This window comes from Neoarius graeffei, chromosome 15, assembly GCF_027579695.1.
Source record: "Neoarius graeffei isolate fNeoGra1 chromosome 15, fNeoGra1.pri, whole genome shotgun sequence".
Classification (NCBI taxonomy): domain Eukaryota; kingdom Metazoa; phylum Chordata; class Actinopteri; order Siluriformes; family Ariidae; genus Neoarius; species Neoarius graeffei.
This window is the reverse complement of record NC_083583.1, coordinates 9,432,417-9,456,434: the sequence shown is the minus strand read 5'-3', so window position 1 is coordinate 9,456,434 and position 24,018 is coordinate 9,432,417. Positions and strand designations below refer to the sequence as shown.

Below are 24,018 nucleotides of genomic sequence, written 5' to 3'. Positions count from 1 at the left end.
GTATTTTGCCGTGCACTGGAATTTTCAGATCCAGTAATTTCTTCTGTCTTCCTTGGTGACGATGTTTCTCTGTGACTGACATTTTCCTCCTTTCATAACCAATCAGAGCATCATCAGTCAGGTAAACCACCACAAGTCCTAATCCCAAATCCAATGACTCGTCTTCGAATCGGTCCCAAGTCAAACTTCAAGAAGGTCCTCCAGGATTGTATTGTTCCGCAGGAAGCACTGAGCTGGCAGAACAGGAAGTAGTTCATCCACAGCATGCCTTTAGCGTCTTGTCTGTCAGCCTGCGTTTGTTCGGGGTCGAACACGGACCGCTGTTTTCAGCTGATAAGTAAATACCTCAAGGTCGGATAGAAGTGTGTGGTTGGATATCTCTTAGATTATGAAAGCTGTTTTTGAAAGCGTTTATTCCGACAGAGGCCACGGACGCCAGCTACGGATGTAAACATGGTGAAGTTGAAGGCAGACGTTAATCTGAAATATTACATTCTTCCTTGAGAACTCATTATTTTCGCTAATAAAATTTTCTGGAAGGTGTCCATCTCCGGAAGTCAGCCACACAGTCAGCTGTTATATCAGTGACTAAAAAATAGTCCCCGAGCTCTTCATGATTTGTCATTTGTAGCTCAGCTCCTTCTTCTCCATTCATATCATGTTCCTGTTTGTTGGTGACTGTCAGACATTGACACGCAGCGGGACCTCTGACCCCCGGGCCGTTCTTCCGGATGCCTGTGTCGCTGTTTGGCCTTCTCTATCTATCATTCCCCAACCTGTGATTAATGATCTCCTTGGTATTTTGATAACAAACAATAACAGGAAGTGTAAACCATTTCTCTCCTCCTGACTGTAGATTTGTTGCATTCTTTTATTTCCCCATAACGGCTGCTGTCCCGTGAACATATTGCGATTATCCTGCTGAATATTTAGCGGTGATTTATGTGGAACGTGAGCTGCTGTGATGGCTTTCAGTATAGCGTGAAATTATTCTGCGTTCCAGGGCCCTTGTGTAACGGCCGGTTTAACTCGCCTGTTTCACATTATGCCGGACATTTGGTCTTTGTTTTGGTCATGTTCGCAACTGTCATGAGTTCGAAATGAAATAATCAACATTTTTACAAGACTGTATCACAGCACCATTCGTGACCCCTGTCTCGAAAACAACTCGAGTTTTATTTTTAGAAGGATTTGATGAACCATAGCAGCGCGTCCTGTCATTAAGTGTTTCCTAATAAAATCCATAATCATGATGTTTTTATGTTGTTGGTTTCATTCCAGGTATCCAGAATGTTCTGAGTCTTTTTTGTGCAGTGCTGACAGAACACAAGGTTCTGTTCCACTCGACCAGCTACCAGAGACTCGGGGAGGCTTGTCGAGCTTTAGAAGCCCTCATGTTTCCTCTCAAATACAGGTGTGTAAAGGGAAATGTATTAAAACTGTAATATAAAATTTCAAAATATTAAACATATTTATTTAAATTTATTAAAGCATTTCAAAATTATTTCAAAATTATTTTAAAAATCTAATTTATTTATTAAATTATTTATTCATGCATTTATTCACTAAATACTTATTTATTTGGAAATAAAAAAATTAATTATGTAAACTATTTGATTTATATATTATTTAAATATATTTTCTATATAAAATTGTAATATATTAAATTATGTATTCATATTTATTTTTATTATTTAAGCATTTAACATGATTTAAAAATAATGATTTTAAAACTCTATTTATTAAATTATTTATGTATTAAATATTTGTTTAGATATTTATTATTTATTTATTATGTTTAAAATGTATTGAAATAAAAAAAATTAAATATGTATTTTAAACTATTATTTTTAATGCATATTTTATATATATATATATATATGTTGTAATGTATTAAGTAAAATTGTAATATATTAAAATTTAAAATTGTAATCATCTATACAGTGCTGAGCGTAAATGAGTGCACCCCCTTTGAAAAGTAACATTTTAAACAATATCTCAATGAACACAATTTCCAAAATGTTGACAAGACAAAGTTTAATATAACATCTGTTTAACTTATAATGTGAAAGTAAGGTTAATAATATAAACTTAGATTACACATTTTTCAGTTTTACTCAAATTAGGGTGGTGCAAAAATGAGTACACCCCACAACAAAAACTACTCCATCTAGTACTTTGTATGGCCTCCATGATTTTTAATGACAGCACCAAGTCTTCTAGGCATGGAATGAACAAGTTGGCGACATTTTGCAACATCAATCTTTTTCCATTCTTCAACAACGACCTCTTTTAGTGACTGGATGCTGGATGGAGAGCGATGCTCAACTTGTCTCTTCAGAATTCCCCAAAGAAAATAATTTCTTTACACCACAAAGGTGAAGGCTACAAGAAGATCAGCAAAGCTTTACTTATCAGTCAGAATACTGTAGCAAAAGTGGTACAAAAATTTAAGAAAGATGGAACTGCAACCATCTCACAGAGACGTCCAAGTCGTCCACGGAAGTTAACACCTTGACAGGAGCGTCTTCTGATGAGAAGGGTTGAAGAAAATTGTCATGCGAGTTCACTACAGTTATCTAAGGCTACGTTTACACTAGACCGTATCTGTCTCGTTTTCTTCGCGGATGCACTGTCCGTTTACATTAACCCCCCTGAAAAAGCGGGGAAACGGGAATCCGCCAGCGTCCACGTATTCAATCTAGATCGTATCAGCTCCGGTGCTGTGTAAACATTGAGAATACGCGAATACGCTGTGCTGAGCTCTAGCTGGCGTCTCATTGGACAACGTCACTGTGACATCCACCTTCCTGATTCGCTGGCGTTGGTCATGTGACGCGACTGCTGAAAAACGGCGCAGACTTCCGCCTTGTATCACCTTTCATTAAAGAGTATAAAAGTATGAAAATACTGCAAATACTGATGCAAATACTGCCCATTGTGTAGTTATGATTGTCTTTAGGCTTGCCATCCTTCCACTTGCAAGTAATAAGTGATATGCGCTGGGATCTCACACACAGCGGCTCAGTCCCGAATCGTGGCTTGTTCACTTCACTCGCGCGCTCTGTGAGCTGCGCAGGGCCGGAGTGCACACCCTCCAGAGGGCACTCGCTGTTCAGGGCGGAGTGATTTGGAGCGCAGGATGCCTGCGGAGCCGAGCGTATCCGCGTATTGGTGTTGCTGTGTGCACGGCTAACGGTTTTAGTGTAAACGCGAATCGTTTTAAGAACGTTAATCTGATGATCCGCTGATTCGACGTAATGTAAACGTAGCCTAAAGAAGTAGAAAGCCAAACTGGGGTGACTATTTCCCGTGACACAATACGGCGTACACTGCAGAGGAATGGCATGCATGCATGCCGTCCACGAAAGAAGCCTCTCCTAAAGCCCAGGCACAAAAACACCCGCTTAGAGTTTACCAGGGCCCATGCTGACAAAGATGAAGACTACTGGGACTCTATACTCTGGAGTGATGAGACCAAGATAAATGTTTTTGGAACTGATGGCTTCAAAACTGTATGGCGTCGCAAAGGTGAGGAATACAAAGAAAAATGCCTGGTGCCTACAGTGAAACATGGTGGTGGCAGTGTCCTTATGTGGGGCTGCATGAGTGCTGCTGGTGTCGGGGAGCTGCAGTTCATTGATGGCATCATGAATTCACAGACGTATTGCTCTATACTGAAAGAGAAGATGCTACCATCACTCCGTGCCCTTGGTCGTCGTGCACTTTTCCAACATGACTAAACACACATCTAAGGCCACTGTTGGATTTCTGAAGAAGAAGAACAGGGTGAAAGTGATTCTATTTCCTTCACTCCAGACCACCAGGGCGGTGCTGAAAGCACTAGTGGAAGGATCTTTGCATCCGTGCGTTTCGAGAATCACATACAAAAGTTGTCATCTCATGACGTATGACGTGCCTGCCTATATAAGGCAACATCCCACGTCATTTGGCCTCTTCTTTTTTCTTGCATTGGAATCGCATCTCTTCTATTGGAATTGTGTGTGTGTGTTATCAGTTAACTGTGGGAATACCTGCGACAATCTACAGTGCAGCTCGTGACTGAAGAGGACTTCAGTGGGACTCGACTCTACGCGAGCTGTTTGGTCGCCAAGGTAACTTGGTTAACATTATTTTGAGGTTGTTTTATGCATCGATGGTCACTGAATCTTGGATGCCAAGTTTTCAGGGACGGCTATTATATCGGTCTTGTCACAAACTGTTCAGTTGCCAGCAGGTTTGTCGGTGTTGAGTGAGTTAGCGAATTGGTTGCCAATAACGTTAACGTGTACTTACAACTTTACGTGAGCATCGGTTTTCTGGTTGCTAGTGAATCATTGTCTGTAGCGGTAAAGTTGCACTTGCGAACTCGCTAGCCTTGGTTGCCAGGCTAGCAAGCAGCGCTACACCTTGCTTCTTTTCTTAAAAAAAAAAATCGTGGGTGAGTAGACACTGAGATGGATTCAGTGAGGTGTTCCACTTGCCCCAACCTAATGGAGGTGCTGGATGCACATGATCGCTGCGCAGAGTGCCTTGGCATGCAACATCTAAGGGAAGCAATGTCTGATCCATGCCCTTCCTGTGCATTAATGCCGTTTACTGTTAGACAGGTGCGGTTGGCTGGTTGGAACGTGCATCTAGCAGTTTTCTGCTCTCAGATTCTCAGACACAGCGTAAGCATAGGCTTTCACCACCAGTGCATGCAAAACAGCGCAAAAAATCTAGGTCTTCTGAGTTAGAGCGTAAAGTGGAACTGCTCTCATCTACAGTGGAGCGTCTGCTGCCTCTGCTTGCAAGACCCCCCCCCACAGCAGGGGCACAGGTAGGTACTGTAGAGGAACAGCCTGCACCGCCTGCCTCCTTGTCACCCATTGGCTCATGTTCTCAGCCACCTGACCAAGAGGAAGTGATGTCTGTGGCTGCCTCAGACACCCTTTTTTCAGTCAGCCTTCTTCCTCGGCGCAGCCACCAAGTGAAGTCCTGCCAGGTGTTGAGCCCTGTGATTCGGGCAGTGATGTTACCTCTGGGCGATCTGGGGAGTCTGCCTCAGTGGTGGGTTCGGTGGAGGCCACACTGAAGGCTTTGCTTGCACGTTTGCAGTTGGACACCCCGGCGCCTCCTACCGGATCTGAGAACATGTTCCTGCGCCGTGTTCAGCGTGCCTCTCTGGTAACTCCACAGTGTTGTGACTTTACTTCTGTGGTGGCCTCTGCCCTGGAGGCTGCTATGAAACCTGCCCGTCCAGACCAGATGTCTCGCATGCTTGCGGCGATGCAGGACCCCGGTGCTGTTGGCTTGGGTAGCATGCCAGTAGTTGAATCAAGCGTTGCTTCGCTCATTGTGTCTCCCGATGAAGCATTTCGGGAGCAGGTGCGTTGCCCTAACGCTGAGTGCCGCCACACAGACGAGCTACTTTCTCGTGTTTACAACTCTACTGCCTTTCTTGGCAGGGTGTCTAACTCACTGGCACACATGCTTGTTATGCTGCACTCGACAATCAACACATCATCGGCAGACCCACTGGCAGCTGAGGTACTGGAACTTGCATTGCAGGCTATGGGTGTCATTGCCAACCAGTGTGGCACTACCTTGGGCACCTTGCTGCAAGCCCGTCGACAACTGTGGCTGGCTCAATTGCCTTTGCCAGAAGTATGCAGGAACAACCTGAGGCACCTCCCACTGGCACCTGGACAGGTCTTTGGGCCAGCAGCACAAGAGGCCCTTGACAGACGTGCGTCTGTTACAGAGTCTCGCTCCCGTCATGTGGGCGTAGCACCCACCTTCAGAGCTCCGCCAAACCCTTCTGCCTCACGCTTTAGGCATGTGGCCCCTAGAGCTGCACAAAAGTCTCCCCATTGACCCCAGCAGCAGGCCCCCAATCCCCCACCTCCCTCATCTCCCTCAGCCAGGCAGGGTGGCGCTCAGCCACACGTGAGTTTTCACCCTTTTCGACAGATGGGTCCTCCCCACCGTCGTTGTCCCCCCATCCCTTCTGAAAAACGTAGACAGGACCACTGACAGGTCAGGGCCAGTGGCAGGAGTTTTTACAGGCAGCCAGCTAGCGCGTTGGCGCGAAATAACAACCAACCAATGGCTACTCACCACCCTCTCAGAAGGGTACCGCCTGCAATTCCGCTGCCGGCCATCAATGCATTCGGGTATGAGGCAGACAGTTATAACCAATCCAAGACAGGCAGAAGCCTTGTCGAGAGAAGTTCAGTTGTTACTACAAAAAGGAGCCATAGAGATGGTCGACCCCATTGTTCACCCAGGGGGTTTCTTTTCAGTTTATTTTCTCGTTCCAAAGAAAGATGGCGGGTTCAGGCCGATTTTAGATTTAAGAAGGTTAAACCGTTTCTTGAAGGTGCTTCCTTTTCGAATGCTACGAACAGCAGATGTACTGCAAGCGGTCACAAACCAGGACTGGTTTGTGACTGTAGATCTCAAGGATGCCTATTTTCACATACCCATTGCCGCGGACCACAGGTGCTTCCTTCGTTTTTCGTTCATGGGAAAGATTTTTCAGTTCAGAGTTCTCCCCTTTGGACTTTCTCTGGCACCAAGGGTGTTCTCGAAATGCGTCCAAGTAGCACTAGAACCCTTTCAGAAGGAGGGCATAAGAGTGCTCCCTTACTTGGACGACTGGCTTCTTTGTGCGGCATTGCCCGAACAGGCCAGGGAACATGCTCACCGGTTGCTACTACACATTACGGCTCTGGGGTTCAGGGTGAACCAGAGGAAGTGCAAACTGGTCCCAGACCAGGCAACACATTTCATTGGCCTTGCCCTGGATTCGAACACTATGCTGGCCAGTCCCACGCCAGACAGAATAAGTTCAATTCTCACTGGAGTGAACCACCTTCGTGTTGGGGGAACTCAGCGTTATGTTTCTCTTCTTCAGCTGTTGGGGAAACTCACAGCGGCCTCAGTAGTCATTCCTCTGGGTCTTCTGTGGCTAAGGGCTTTTCAGAGATGGCTTCTTCAACTGCATCTGTGTCCAGTGCAAGACAGGCACATGAGGGTGAGAATAACACGCCATTGCATGCTCACGCTAAGACCTTGGTCCCAGGCACACTTTCTCACTCGTGGAGTTCCACTTGGTCCCCCACCGGGACAGTGGGAGGTTATCCAGACAGATGCTTCCCTCATGGGTTGGGGTGGAGTCTGGCGTCGGCAAGGTGTGAACGGCACCTGGCCTGCTTCATGGTGCACGTCCCACATCAACACACTGGAGTTGATGGCGGTGTTTCTGACGTTGCGCCACTTTCAGGAAGTGCTACGGGGCAAACATGTATTGGTACGTACAGACAATGTGGCAACTGTTTTCTATATCAATCATCAGGGGGGCACAAGGTCTGCAGCTGTGCTTCAGGTGGCTCACAGTCTCCTAGTATGGGCTCAGGACAACCTCCTTTCCATAAGAGTATCTTATCTACCTGGATGCCTAAACAGTGTGGCAGATGCTCTGTCACGCGGCAAGGTGTCTCAAGGGGATTGGAAACTGCATCCAGACATGGTGGAACAGATCTGGAAAACCTATGGGAGAGCAACTGTGGACCTGTTTGCGAGCAGTCAGACAACTCATGGTTTTCCCTGGGAGAAGAAAGGGCAGCATTGGGCCAGGATGCTCTGGCCCACGACTGGCCGAGGGCCATCCTTTATGCCTTTCCCCCTCTACCACTGTTGTGGAGGACTCTCTGCCGTGTGCACGATCACAGTCACCATGTGCTATTGATAGCTCCTCATTGGCCCTCCAGGCCATGGTTCCAACTCCTGCTGTCACTACTAGTGGGACCCCCTTGTCAGCTGCCCAGCAGGCCCGACTTGCTGACGCAGATGGAGGGCAGGATTCAACACCCATGTCCCGAACGCCTGAAGCTCTGGGTGTGGCCCTTGGGGCCCCGGGGCTACTACTGGAGTGTTCAGAAGGGACCAGGAACACTGTGGTGAACGCATGTGCAGAATCTACCCGATGCTTGTATGCAGGCAAGTGGAAGGTGTTCTGTGATTGGTGTGTGGAACGCAGCATCGACCCCCTAAGCTGCTCTGTTCCACAGATTTTAGATTTCCTGCAGCACCTTTTAGAGCTTGGCAGGGCTGCATCTACACTTAAGGTGTATGTTGCAGCACTAACAGTCCACCGTTCAGAGGTTGGAGGTGTTTCACTTGGGCCCCACGGGCTGGTGGTAGCCTTTTTGAGAGGGGCATTTCATCTTAATCCTCCTCATTTTGTGCGGAGTCCGTCATGGGATCTGAACACTGTGCTCGAATCCCTTTACTTGCCTCCTTATGAGCCCCTGTCAGCAGCTGACATTAAGTGGCTATCTGTTAAAACGGCTTTTCTCCTTGCCATCACAACAGCCCGGCGTGTGAGTGAGCTACATGCCCTCTCAGTGAGTACTGTTTGTCTTCGTTGGGGCCTTATGTTTGACTGTTTCATTGTGGCCTAACCCAGCTTTCCTCCCGAAAGTCTTATCTCCCCAGTTTAGCAACCAGCCGATTTTGCTGACTGCTATACCGGCGGACAGGACGGACTTACGTGCAGAGTTGTGCCCTGTCAGGGCTCTGAGGTTTTATTTTGATAGGACGGCAGCCTTTCGTACAACAGACCAATTGTTTGTTTGTTTTGGTGGTGCTCCGAGAGGAAAGCCTCTGTCCAAGCAGCGGCTCTCCCGTTGGGTTGTGGAGGCAATCACCCATGCCTATGAATCTATGGGACGTACTGTGCCCTCTCCTGTCCGCTGCCATTCGACGCGTGCTCAGGCAACATCATGGGCAGCTCTCCGGGGCGTACCACTCTGACATTTGTGCTGCTGCAACTTGGTCCAATGCATGTACATTTGCCCAGTACTACAGGCTAAATGTTGCGTCCATGCCATTGCTGTGTGCAGCTGTTCTTCCAGAAGGTGGTGATGCTCTTCTGAATTCTTCGTGACTGGGTTGGTATTCATCTTCCACTAGTGCTTTCAGCACCGCCCTGGCGGTCTGGAGTGAAGGAAATAGAACGCTGGTTACGAATGTAACCGTAGTTCTATGACTAAGTGGAAGACCGCCAGGGTCTTGGGTCACTCGGATTGCGCGAGAATGATCTTGAGGCCAAATGACGTGGGATGTTGCCTTATATAGGCAGGCACGTCATACGTCATGAGATGACAACTTTTGTATGCGATTCTCGAAACGCGCGGATGCAAAGATCCTTCCACTAGTGCTTTCAGCACCGCCCTGGTGGTCTTCCACTTAGTCATAGAACCACGGTTACATTCATAACCAGCGTTCAGTGGCCAAGTATGTCTCCTGATTTGAACCCAATCGAACACCTATGGGGAATTCTGAAGAGACAAGTTGAGCGTCACTCTCCATCCAGCATCCAGTCACTAAGAGGTCGTTGTTGAAGAATGGAAAAAGATTGACGTTGCAAAATGTCGCCAACTTGTTCATTCCATGCCTAGAAGACTTGATGTCATTAAAAATCATGGAGGCCATACAAAGTACTAGATGTAGTAGTTTTTGTTGTGGGGTGTACTCATTTTTGCACCACCCTAATTTGAGTAAAACTGAAAAATGTGTAATCTAAGTTATATTATTAACCTTACTTTCACGTTATAAGTTAAACAGATGTTATATTAAACTTTGTCTTGTCAACATTTTAGCAATTGTTTGTGTTCATTGAGATATTGTTTAAAACGTTACTTTTCAAAGGGGGTGTACTCATTTACGCTCAGCACTGTACAGTGCCCTCTGTTGTTGTTAGCTCTTGTAAAGATTAATAAAAAGGGTTAGAAAACACAAATCCACCTTTTGGTGAAGTCGTGTCATCTTGCACTGAAAAAAATGAGAACTCCAAACTTTGATTAAATAGATTTATTCAGAGATAAAAAAAAAATAGCCTTCATCAAGAAATTATTTTCCACACAAAAAAACCCACACGACACTATTATTGACACCCCTGGAAACAGTAGTGAACCCAGTGTCCAGTAACCGAAGCATGTTTCCCATTTAAATTGTACAGTATTTTTGAGTTGATTAGAGTGTGTAGGAATGTTCAAGCTGCAATCCATGACTTCCTGATTAACTGGGGAACAAATACGATGCGACACAGAGCCCGAATTCCCACAGGTAAATCTGACAGCCTGTGTGTTTTGGAGTTCTGTAAAGGTTGTAGGAGGGAACATGGTTTACTCAGTTCCTGGATGAAGGAACTGAATGGAAATTTCCAGCATTTTACCACCATGTGCTCATTTTAGTTTTCCTCCCCCCTCTTCTTAAAGAATGAGAGAATAAAGTGTTTGTGTGTTCAGCTTGTGACTTTTGCACCTGATGAAGTGAATGAGTCATTTTCATTTAGTGTAGGTTCGGTGTCACAGATGTACATCATCATAAGGAGCGAGAATGATGGATGGAAAAAGATTATCCATGGAAAAAGAACTTTTAGCTTTTTTTTTGTTTAAATTTTTTTAAATCCTTTTTCCAATTATATTTGATTTTAAGTTTATGCATTTATTTATTATAATTTGTGTATTTATTTTTGATGCACTACTTTATTCCACTGTCTTTTGGTGAAAAAAACAAACAAAGCACTTTTGGTTTGTTTGTTTGTTTGTTTTTCTTTTCCCTCCCTCCCACAATTTTGGGCAAATATTTCTTTACAGTCTTTGTGTCTTTTAGGGAAACACACAAAAAAAATACTTTTTTTCTTCTGTTTTTTTTTTTCTTTTCATATTCAGGTTTTTTTTTTTAACTTTCTCCCCTTTGTGTTTTATTCAATTTAATTTTGGTATTTTTGGATTTAATTTTGTATTTTTTTCTCCCACTTTTTTTACTTTATTGATTTATTTATTATAGTTTGTGCATTTACTTATTAATTTTTTTTATTCCACTCTGTCTTTTCAGTGGAAAAAAATCACTAATTTCTCTCTCTCTCTCTCTCTCTCTCTCTCTCTCTCTCTCTCTCTCTCTGTTCCGAAATTTTGGGCAAATATTTCTTTCCAGTCTTTGTGTCTTTTAGGGAAACAAAAAAAAGATGACTTCTTTATTTCTTCTTTGTTTTTTTTCTTTTCATTTTCAGTTTTTTTAACACTTTATCCCCTTTTATTTTTTCTTATTTAATTCAATTTAATTATGCTTTTTTGTTGGGGGGGGGCAATTTAATTTTGTATTTTTTTTTCCTCCCACTTTTTTACTCTTTATTGTAAACTTCATTTATTTGCATAAAATTAATATGTTTAAATTAACACAATACATAAACTTTAATACACATTTTTAAAAAGATATCAAAACAAGTATATAAATTAAAATACTTGGTTTAAAAAAATTAAAACATTGTTTAAAATTCCAAACTATTTTATAAGTGAAAAATCATGCATACAAGAAATTGGAAAAAAACCCAACTTTAAATAATGTCTGCAATGAAACTGTTCAAATTAAAGTCATTTTTACTCTTTATAATTTGTGCATTTATTTATTTATTTATTTTATTTATTTATTTTTATTCCACTCCGTCTTTTTAGCGGAAAAAATCACTAATTTATTTCTCTCTCTCTCTCTCTCTCTCTCTCTCTCTCTCTCTCTCTCTCTCCCTCCCAAAATTTTGGGCAAATATTTCTTTCCAGTTGTTGTGTCTTTTAGGGAAGCAAAAATCAATCACTATTTTTTCTTTTTTTTTTTTTTTTCCCCTTGGTTTTTTTTTTGGTAATTTAAATAAAAATATTTTTTTGGGGGGGATTTTGTAAAACATTTTTTTTCCTCTCCTGCTCTTATTTTTAGTTAGTTAATTAATGAATTATAATTATTGTGCATTTATTCACTTATTTTTTGATGAATTTTTTTATTCCACTCTCTTTTCATGAAAAAAAAATCACTAATTCTTTCTTTCTTTTCCAAATTTTTTCAGCAAATATTTCTTTCCGGTCTTTGTCTTTTCCTTAAAAAAATATATATTTTTTTTTTGTCAGGATTTTTTTTCATATTCAGATTTTCATTTTTAAAAAGTTTTTTTGTTGTTTGTTTTTTCTTATTTAATTTTTTTTCTTCCCCTTTCCCACTCTTTGTTGTGTCTTTTGTTTTTCTCTCCATTCCATTTTCTTTTGTCGTCATGGTCGTCCAGCACTGGAAGGTCAAAATGTGCTTTTATTATAACAATTATTATTATTATTATTATTATTATTATTATATCCTCATGTGGTTTCAGTATGAAAGCCTCATTAGATGTCTTCAGGTTTCTGTTTCATAACCCACCCAGAACCCCGCAGGGATACAAACTTTTGCACTTAACTGTCGTATTCATCCAAACCAGATCAGCATTAACCCATGTTTGAGGGTGGACTGTGCTGGGATGCAGTGCAGTAATCTATTGTAAGACCTGTGTACTGTTGACCTGCAGCAGCTGTAATCACACCTCTGATTTTTGCCCCGCAGTTACCCCTACATTCCCATCCTCCCGTCTGGGCTGCTGGAGGTCCTCAGCTCGCCCACGCCCTTTATCATCGGGGTGCACTCCATGTTCCAGAGTGAAATTCAGGAGCTGGTCAGTTCGGAGAATTGTACTGCTAGAATATTTTGATCAGTGTGTGTGTGTGTGTGTGTGTTCCTGATGTGTTTGTCTTGGTACAATCACAGCTGGACGTGATCATCGCTGACCTGGACGGAGGAACGATAAAAATCCCTGAGTGTATCCATCTGTCTCATCTCCCCGAGCCTCTCTTAAACGCTACACAGAGCTCGCTGTCGATGGTGAATCCCTCTTACACTCCGTGTCTTCTCACTCATATGTACTGTATGCAGGGCTCGAAATTAACTTTTTTTCTTTGTGTCCCCCAGTGGTCCCGAATTCTGTGTTGTATTGTCCCGAATGGAAGCAATAGTGTCCCCATTTTTTTCCTCTCTGAAATAACCAGTGGTTAATATTATCATATGAAGTTACTATTATATTTGTAACTATGCGATTTTGAACCCTTTATATCATTTTTACAATAAGTCACAAGACACAAGCGACACATGTCCTATACATCATCTACTTCAAAATTACAGTTATTGCATTTTCAGTTTATTAAACTTTGGCGATCTCACTGTATGAATAGATACCCGTTTATTTAAAGGGGCCAACTAGCTCATTCAGAAAATGTTTCAACTCCCTACATCTGCAGTACACTTTAGCTGAAAATAAGACCCCTTTTATGTTCATTTCATCTACTTATACCTTGAATATCTGTTGGCACTTATAAGGCCAACTTATAATTTTCACCATTACCGTTATCCATTTTTATGAACTTTCCGTTATCCATTACCGTTATCCATTTTTATGAACTTTCCGTTATCCATTTTATGAACTTTCCGTTATCCATTTTTATGAACTTTCCGTTATCCATTTTATGAACTTTCGCTGCCGAAACGTGGGTGCAAATGTTAGCAACATCAGCATAGTGCCAGGTCCGAGCCTAGTTGTGCTGCTGACTGACTAAACTTTCTGAACTAGAAAGACACCAAGAAAACTCACTTATTCTGTTGAACGGTATCTTCCGTCAATATCATCCACATAATTCCTGTTGTATTTTATAACGTGTCTAACAGTGTTCATTAAGTTCATTCAGTTGCTAGCGTTGCCTGCAGACCAGGCGATGACACTTTGGATCCTGAAGGTCCCGGAGACGTTATCACTACGTTCACACTGCAAGGCTTAATGCTCAATTCCGATTTTTTTTGTGAAATCCGATTTTTTTGTGAGGTCGTTCACATTAACAAATATATGCGACTTGTATGTGATCCTCAGTATGAACGAAAAGCGACCTAAAAGTGTTCCGCATGCGCACTGCAGGATACGACGACGTCACACGCAGTGAGCATGGCCAGTGTTTACGGAAGTAAAACCGCCCGGTTGCGGTATGAGCTGCATCCCCCCAAATGGAAATCAGCTCCCTAACCTCTGCGTCCTTCCATTGAGAAGATTCAGAACCTTCACAGCCCGAAGCGTCCCTCGCATTGATGTCATGCGCAGGGGCGCAGATACGTTTTTTGAACTGGGAGGGACAAAAAACTGGGGGGGACAAAGCTGCCAGCAAACCAACCCCAACCCCGATATGCCTGTCAAACTTGTTGTTAGTAACCATAGCAACCAAGCTCGAGCTCGCAACCTGTGCAGTCTGCGCAGCTCAACCAACCGAATATCAGTCTTTGTTTTGTTTTATGTGAGTTGTTGCAACTATATGTATACACTGCTGTGCACCTCAATAAACCGAATGGTAATTAGTCTTTTGATTTTTCCGTGAGGTTTGCCTTATACAAAGAAAGACAGCATAGACGTTTTTTCCTCCCTATAAGTGGGGGGGACCGAACGAGGTGAATTTAAATATGACTCGTCCCACCCTCTATCTGCGCCCGTGATTATACGCCATGTTGTTGTAACTTTTTTGAGAGACGCGCCGCCTACTTCAGCGCAGAATAGTGACGTTTGTGGCTTGTTGATGACGTGCGAGTCGGATGAATGCGACCTGGCGGTTCAGACTGAAGTCGCATATGAAAAGAGCGGATAGGAATCGGAATTAGCACCACATATCCAAACGGCCTGGGTCGGATTTGAAAAAATCGGATCTGTGTCGTTCATATTGTCAATAAAAGATCGGATACAGGTCACATATGGGCGAAAAGATCGGATTTGAGTCACTTCAGCCTGCAGTGTGAACGTAGCCTATGTCTGGGCTTTCAGTTTCTTCCCCGCGGTCGGTCCGCTTCAACCACTTAAAGGCTCGGTCCCACTGGCCGATGGACACAAAACGTATGCAAAAAGGACACCGCGGACGAGCAAAATTTCGGGGGTGGCTCTATCCGTTTTCATCCGCTCCAGAAATGGACAAAAATGGCGAAAATTGGCGAAAACAGAACGGAAAAGAACGGACGAGGGCAGTATATAGCGGGGATGTTAAACGCATGTTCATAGGAAGCCTAGCGGATGGAAGTGGATGACAGCTCCGAAGGGGTTACCGGTGATAACTGAGAAGCGGACGCATAGCAGAAAGAGCGGATGCATAGCGGATGAAGAGGATGCATCACGTACACCTAACGGAAACAAAGGGGATGTTGCGCAGATGTATATCGGATGCAGACCGTTCACTGCGCATGCGGGGGGTATGAATTGCGTCTGCTCCGCGGATATAAAGGGATGCAGCACGCACGCCGTCAGCATAAAGCGGAAAGACGTGCTGGCGGCTACATCGATACATCTCTACTACGAGATGATTTTCTCCCCCTTTTTATACAAAATATCGATTGTCCGCTAGGTGTCCTTCTACATACTCTAGACATACTCCAGACATCCTAAATATACGAGATACATCCCAGATATAAACGCTTTGTCCGTTTTGAATACTTTTTATATACGAGATGCATACGCTTACATCCTTTCTATTTCCGTGCTACTAACGATGAATAGACGTTTCATGTACCTTATCTTTCCTCCCTCTTTCCGTTTTCAGCTGCAGCGGATGTGAGTTGCGAGGATGCCCAGAGGATGCAGAGAGGATACAGCAGACGTTTAACGGATGATAACGGACATAGAACGTTTGTTGCTCGTATATGTCGTGGATTTACATCGTACACGGCGGAAAGTTCATCCGTTCTAAAAGTTTTGTGCAGCTCAAAACTTTTTGCGCGGATGAAATCACAGTGGACGGATGCTCGATGGATAGAGCGTATGAAGCACGTATGCAATGAGTACACAACGGATGCATAGCGTTTTCCATCGGATGGCAAAGATTTTTTTACGTTTTACATCCTCTTTGCATCCGTAAGTGCAGTGGGACCGGGCCTTAAGCATTTTTGTTCTGGCAAGAGTCGGCGCAGCGTGTGCGGTAGCAATTCCATTCCAAGTCCATATAATGCGGACACCGACCGAAGATTCTAGAACAGAATGCGCTGCTCTGTAGCCTACGGATGCAGGTGCATCGAAAGTGTAGCTACTATGTATTTTTCGCTGTTAACGTTTTAAAATTAAAATTGACAAATTAGGTGAATGTCTACGTATGTGTTACGGCTTTGTAAATAATATTAATGTAGAACTTTTTTTCTAGATCTATTTTTTTCCATTGTCCCGGGATTGTCCCAGATATGATAATTTTGTGTCCCGATTACATTTTTTATGGTCCCCGGGACGTCGGGACACCGTTAGTTTCGAGCGCTGACTGTATGTATATAAATATATACACCCTCAGCACCGATCCCATCCTGACCCTGCATTTGGCGTTCATATGTAAACGTCTGTACTGACCGACTCGGCACTCATCACTTCTAATCACTTGTTTCCAGCTGAAGCAATAAACTCCCTGATTTCTTCACTCTCTGGCTCCTTCCAGGTTTTGCACCCAGATCTGGAGATAGCTGATAACGCCTTCCCTCCTCCGCGCTCCGCTCCGTCCAACCTCAAACTGCTGGTAAGTGTTTCACTAATAACCCCTTCTGAGGTTGCTTATTAACGCAACATTCTTGAAAATGAATCAGCGATAACTTGAAGATTAGTATCTGCTTTGATACGCTGCATGCACAAGACTGGATTCATTATGAGTTTTCTGCTCTCCAGGGGGCTGATTTAGGAGTTTAGCCTCCTTTATTAGTGAGACTCTTTCTCGTTAACGCCTCTGACTCACATCAGTTATCTTCTTTCACTCTGACTGGCAGGACAAAGAGGTGAGAGCGGTCTTCCTGCGCTTGTTTGCACAACTGTTTCAGGGCTACAGGTCCTGTCTGCAGCTCATTCGCATCCACTCCGAGCCCGTGATTCACTTTCACAAGGTGAGAGATGGCGCGCAGGGCAAAAGCACCCTGACGTTAACCTCTGTCTGTAGGGAGGGTTTATGAGGCTTTGTCTGTTAGTGAATAATTACTGAAACCGTCCTAGTCCTCTTCAGACCGGTCCAGACTCACGCTCGCTGGCATGTAATCCATTTAGGTTTCGTTCACAAAATTCTATTCATTCTACAGGACACAATCTGCCATAAATTATATTTACATCTTTATAATGATGGCTAATTTCTTTTTCGAACAATGTGCGGTGCATTGTAATGTCTTGCTCTTTGTTATTTCATTTATTCTTTTTTTTTTTCACTTTCTCGTTTTCTTTCTTTGTATGTACAAATAATTACATACATTTTTTTATACATGTTCGAAATAAAATAAATTCATTCATTCATTCATTCATTCATAATTAGTTAATTAACAAAGTCAAGTCAAGTTTATTTGTATAGCGCTTTTAACAATAAACATTGTCGCAAAGCAGCTTTCCAGAATTTGAGCGACTTAAAACAAGAGCTAATTTTATCCCTAATCTATCCCCAATGAGCAAGCCTGTGGCGACGGTGGCAAGGAAAAACTCACTCAGACGACATGAGGAAGAAACCTCGAGAGGAACCAGACTCAAAAGGGAACCCATCCTCACTTGGGCAACAACAGACAGCATGACTATACCATTAATAGTCCTAACATATAAAGTCAGCTTCGTTGATGCTATAAACCCCCCACCGACGGAAACCCGAGCGCAAAACCGTTCACGACAACCGCAGTCCCAAAGTCAGCAAGTCAACTGCAGTCCTCAGCCACAAAAGCACCACTGCAAGAGTCCAGAGCGTCCTCCAGGCGCGACCCCCAACTGTCCACATGGGGCCGTCCTCCTCCACAGGAGCGATGCGATGAGACTCCAACCAGACACAGGGCACCAGGATGGATCAGGCAGGTCCGAGGAGCAGAAGAGGTCAGCATCTCGATCCCAGGACTGATATGTAACTCAGAGGGACAGATTTGGGGGAGAGAGAGGGAGAGAAAACACAGGTTGTTGGGTATGCCCAAGGTCACCTGAATGAGTAGGAACAGTATACATATTGCACTGAGTACAAGCAGGGACTCCGGCAACTAACTATGACAGCATAACTAAAAGGGGAGAGCCAGAAGGTAACACAGGCATGAGGGAGACCCGGGACATAAAGCAGCAGCCACTACACCGTCAACAAACTCGAGTGAGCAAGCGAGTGGGGACTGACAGCATCCATACATCCCAGTTTACCAAAACACTCTGTCTGAGGACCCTCCAGATCTACACCTTTACCTCATAAACACCATTAACACAAGGCTTGACTAAACAGATATGTTTTCAGCCAAGACTTAAACAATGAGACTGTGTCTGATTCCCGAACACTACTTGGAAGGCTGTTCCATAACTGTTATTTAAATAATATTGGCTGGCTTTGAGTGGTATATCAGATATATTCCATTCAGCTAGCATGATATTGAACAAATCGAAGACGAGTAGCTGAATGGAATATATCTGATAGACCACGAAAAAAAGCCAGCCAATATTATTATTATTATTATAATACAGGGCGGCACGGTGGTGTAGTGGTTAGCGCTGTCGCCTCACAGCAAGAAGGTCCGGGTTCGAGCCCTGTGGCCGGCGAGGGCCTTTCTGTGTGGAGTTTGCATGTTCTCCCCGTGTCCGCGTGGGTTTCCTCTGGGTGCTCCGGTTTCCCCCACAGTCCAAAGACATGCAGGTTAGGTTAACTGGTGACTCTAAATTGAGCGTAGGTGTGAATGTGAGTGTGAATGGTTGTCTGTGTCTATGTGTCAGCCCTGTGATGACCTGGCGACTTGTCCAGGGTGTACCCCGCCTTTCACCCGTAGTCAGCTGGGATAGGCTGCAGCTTGCCTGCGACCCTGTAGAACAGGATAAAGCGGCTAGAGATAATGAGATGAGATGAGATTATTATTATACATACACATTCGATGGAACAATTATGGATTTTACAAAAAGTTAAGAACAGGGGGAACTTACCAATATTGAATGCTGATTCTGATCGAATGTAATTCAATGTTCTGTCAATCCAATGTACTGTACAAAGTCAAAGTTCTAACAATAAAAATGGTACAAGTCCAAAAAGCCTGAACAGCAACCCAACTTGTATCCAAGCTCTATCCAGGGAGACAGTTCAAGTTCACAGTTACTTTTGGTCGTAGTTAATTGTTCCATTGCAGTTGTTCAAAACAAAAGGGCTTTGCTGAGTGAAGTCCACGAGTGAAGTCCTCTTGTAAACGTCTCCGTCACTTTTCCTCACCTCCAAGTAGAACTTTTTATTTCCGCTATTGCTCTCTTTTCCAGTTTTTCGATGTCCGTTGGTATGTTTTTCTCTTGTAAATATGCATGAAAAACATCCAGTGAAGTTTTTGTAGCCTTTCGGGTGTTCAGCACGTCTGTCTCTTTTAAATCTTCTACTTTTAATGAAGCAAACCTCACAGCCATGTTTGTGTACAAACTGTTAGTCACTCACGAGTGTGGAAGTTTTACATCTCCGGCGTATCTCTTTTCCAATTTTTCCATATATTTAATACGGAAGATTAAATGCATGAAGAATATCCAGTGAAGTTTTGGTTGCCTTTCGGGTGTCCAGCGCGTCTTTTCTCTTTAAATCTTCTGCTTTTAATGAAGTAAACCTTGCGGTCATTTTTGTGAACAAACTGTCAGTCACTCGCTAGCGCGGAAGTTTTACATCTCCGACGTGTTTCTTTTCCAGTTTTTCTATGTCCGTTGGTATGTTTTTCTCTTGTAAATGTGTGTCATGAATATATAATGAAGTTTTGGTCGTCTTTCGGGCGTTCAGCGCATCTTTAGTTTCAGTTTATTTATTTAGTGCTTCAACCGAGCACTGATTTAACCCCATTTTCTCTCTGTCCCGGCAGACAAAGAAATGATTGTGTGCATGCGCAACAGAAAAGTTTTGTCATTGGATCTTCATGTTGGTTGTCGTGTTGTCTTGACAACGTGCAATATTATGACAATATTGCACGCTCCATTCTCCATTGGGTAGAGTGGCGTAATTCTACCTCACTTATGATGACCAAGAGATTGGCTGCCACTTTGCCGAGTTGCTCGAGGCGATTGTTGAAATTTATTATATGGCACGAGCTACTTCCAGTAAAATCGTGCGCTCTTATTGGTTCCTCGGCAGGCAGTATTTTCCTGTAATGCCCGTGGGCGATTACGGACTTTCTTTCCAAGGCACCGGCTTTCAATATTGCCAAAAACAAGCAAAAACAAAACGACAAAAAAAGATTAATTGGAAATCAAAAATGGCCAAAAGACAAACAAGTCAGCGAGTAGTTCAAGAAATGAGCAACGAAGAGCGTTCAGAAGCCGCTAACCGCTAACAAAACTTCAGTTTTGAAATTGCTAGCCATTTATTCTGCATGCGCGAGTCAACTATGTTACAAATATGACGTGACTGAAACCAGCCTTATTATAATGATTGTCTATTTTAATTTTGGAACTCAAAAAGCTATATCATAAACTCCTTATTAACCTCGCTTACTCGGTTTTTATGGGAAAATATCAGACCGAGGTCTTTTTGTACGGCTCGGTCCGTACTGTCATAACCTCGGTCTGATGTTTTCCCGTAAAGACCGAGCAAGCGAGGTTAAAGGAACAGTCCACCGTATTTCCATAATGAAATATGCTCTTACCTGAATTGAGACGAGCTGCTCCGTACCTATCCGAGCTTTGCGCGACCTCCCAGTTAGTCAGACGCAGTCAGACGCGCTGTCACTCCTGTTAGCAATGTAGCTAGGCTCAGTATGGCCAATGGTATTTTTTGGGGCTGTAGTTAGATGCGACCAAACTCTTCCGCGTTTTTCCTGTTTACATAGGTTTATATGACCAGTGATATGAAACAAGTTCAGTTAAAAAAAATTGAAACGTAGCGATTTTCTATGCTATGGAAAGTCCGCACTATAATGACAGGCGTACTAACACCTTCTGCGCGCTTCGGCAGCGCATTAATACGGAGCTCAGATATCAATGCGCTGTCGAAGCGCGCAGAAGGTGTTAGTACGCCTGTCATTATAGTGCGGACTTTCCATAGCATAGAAAATCGCTATGTTTCAATTTTTTTTAACTGAACTTGTTTCATATCACTGGTCATATAAACCTATGTAAACAGGAAAAACGCGGAAGAGTTTGGTCACATCTAACTACAGCCCCAAAAAATACCGTTGGCCATACTGAGCCTAGCTACATTGCTAACAGGAGTGACAGCGTGTCTGACTGCGTCTGACTAACTGGGAGGTCGCGCAAAGCTCGGATAGGTACGGAGCAGCTCGTCTCAATTCAGGTAAGAGCATATTTCATTATGAAAATACGGTGGACTGTTCCTTTAATAAGGAGTTATTAGTATAAATACAGAGGTGATTATAGAAAATCGCGCACACTGGTTGGTCGAGAGATTTGGACTATTTCTCGATAATCACCTCGAGCGACTCAGCAAAATGGTGTCCCATCGCTGAGTCACCGTAAGTGAAGAAGAATTATGAATGATGAGAGAAAACGCTGTTCCTAAAAGCACTAAAGATGCTACAAAGTTTGGTCTAAAACTATTCAAAGGTAAGGTGGGATTGTGACTAATTTTATCAATTTCAAAACAAAGTATTTTATGTGACTCGGTGTAGATAAGTAACACAAGTCTGTGCCGCAAAATTATTACATTTGCACGCCACTTTTGAAGTTTGAAATATGATTTTTTTTTAAAATAATCACCTGTGTATTTATTACTAAAACAATTATCCACCTTAGGCTCCGTGAATATTGGTGAATAATGACCTCGACTTCTTCGTCTCAGTTATTATTCACCAATCTTCACTTCACCTTCGGTGAATAATTGTTACAGTCCGAATTTCTCAACCAATCAGCGCACGGTTTTCTGTAATCATCTGCGTATTTACACGAAACAGAATTATTCCCAGAATTGATATTACATACTAATACTTAACATCAACCAAGAAGTTATTACATATTATATTGCGTGTCTGAAAACTAAATATGTGCAGACAGTGCACTGTGTCGGGTCTGTAACGTTATTATATACTGAATAGCAAGTCATTTGGGACTCATGCCGACAAATTCAACATGCTGTAACATGGTTTGTGGTCATTACGTGCGGGTCAACGAAAGAAAAATGGTTCTGAAATGTTTCAAGTTTATTATAATAATATAATGTGCCTTGTCATGATTGTTAATGCAATATAAAGACATAATGTAGAGCTGCTACTACTACTGATCTGAGGCAGGATTAAAAAATGTAGGCTCATTCGTCATTTTTGGAGTAGTTAAAAAAAAATTAAGAATACCAGATAAAAAAATAATCAACCCTCTGGAGTCGAGAGCTTCACCGGCGAAGCTCGGCAGGTTTAGAATGAGTAGGTCATGTATTTGGATAAATATATTAATGAGTTTAGCATAGAAGCATGATAAACATATTGACAGAAACTTTACACTTTCCTGTGTGCTAAATAATATTATAGTTTTTAAACGACCTAAATTAGATGAAGCATAAAACTCGTCACCTTACTCAGTCACACCAGAGTCGGCGCGCTGAGCGCACACTTGCACATTCGTAAAAGACTATTCACATGGTAACGGCATAATAATCACTTTCACTCTTTCGGTTTCCCTTTTGCGGCGGGAACGCCCACCGTAAACAGGATAAAATCTGTCAGCCGTAGTTTGACATAGGCTACCTGTTTGGAGGTAAAGCTTTTGCGAGATGGCACGCGTATTTATGCACTTCAGATGATTCAGGACAGTGATTCAATTCATGATTCAGGACAGTGATTCAATTAAATCTTCAGAAATGTGACACTGATGATGAGCGGCGCTTTTTTTTTTTTTTTTAAACTTTGACTCGATCCAACCAAAGATCAACTTGAGTAAGTGTAAATATTTCTTATAAGCAGATCGGTTGATATGCATGCACTGTAGTGCATACACAGGAAAAATGACTGAGCAATTTTTCCAGAGTTAAAAGCATTTTCCTCAAAAATAGTTAATTTTGCTCCATTTTGAGTTTAGAGAGTAAAATTTGGAGTGGGAGCAAAATTACAGAGTAATTGAGTAACAGAGTTAGTTGTGGCTCTGAACGGAGTAAAATAGTACAAGAGTTAATTTCAAGACACTGAAAAGAGTCAAACACCAGATAAATGAAGGTGTTGTAAAAAGTAGCTTTAGAACAGTGTTGGAATGTGTGAAAAAAAACATGACCTTACCCATTGTCAGAGCCTAATCTAGGGCGCGTAATACGCGATAATACGCGTTTTTTTAATCTGTCTGTCGCACATCCACTTTTTGGGCACGAGAGCGATATCGCGTATCTATTCATTTTGTCGCGCATTTATAAGTAGAGAGCGTGTAGTCGCGTTTTACTGAATCTTGTGCGTATCAATTTGTCAGCACCAGCTAGCAAGCACTGCGGTAAATATAGCGTTGTTTACACACCAATCGGAAAATATCGGAAAGGACCGAAGTATTCCGAATGGTTTATTTAGCGGGTAAAACAGTTTTGTGAACTATTATATCATTGGTCACTGAACCGGAAGACAGTGTATCTCAACCAATCGTGTGAAGTGTTTTAAAAATACCCAAAAGCACATGGCATATCGTTCTGTCTCATCCAAACATAACAATGTCAAAACGCGTGGTCACGTTGAAAGACTTTTGGACGAAAAAAGGAAACAAAACGAAGACGCAGAAGTGACCGATACTAATCCAGCCGACATTACACAACCCAATACAAGTACTACCGATGAACCAACCAAGAAGAAAACGAAATACGAAACCGAAGTCGACGATGTTACCACCGAAGTGACAGTCCAGGCAGATACGAGTTTGATAATGGTTGGTATTATAGAAGTTTTACATAGATATTATGAAGTAGATTTAATCTGTTCTTGTATAATCGTAGGTACTGTAACATTACTGTAAATAATAAGAGATTATCATGATAATATACTGTTTAGGAAGTCTGAATTTTGGGATTATCTCTAGTCATCTATGTCAGAAACTAGTTTAAAGATAAGTTCTACATGAATGCTAGTTTTTTTTTGTTTGGGAGTAATTTGTTTAATTCAGTTTAGTATTATGTTATTAATCATATTCAAATAGTAAAAGTGCTTAGTTGATATATAAGACGTATAAGTTTGTGTACAAATATGATCTTAGAGTAA

At 42.6% G+C, this 24,018-nt stretch overlaps 1 protein-coding gene across 2 annotated transcripts in view; it reads left to right on the top strand.

Moving 5' to 3' along the window:
* Nucleotides 1–24,018, top strand: part of sbf2 (SET binding factor 2) — a 368,376-nt gene that overhangs the window by 161,406 nt on the left and 182,952 nt on the right. For both annotated transcript variants that reach the window (XM_060940828.1, XM_060940827.1), the window contains exons 7-11: nt 1,282–1,414; nt 12,415–12,523; nt 12,616–12,729; nt 16,341–16,418; nt 16,663–16,776. In XM_060940828.1, coding sequence (XP_060796811.1) covers nt 1,282–1,414; nt 12,415–12,523; nt 12,616–12,729; nt 16,341–16,418; nt 16,663–16,776 — 548 coding nt within the window. The remainder of the gene's footprint in view (nt 1–1,281; nt 1,415–12,414; nt 12,524–12,615; nt 12,730–16,340; nt 16,419–16,662; nt 16,777–24,018) is intronic.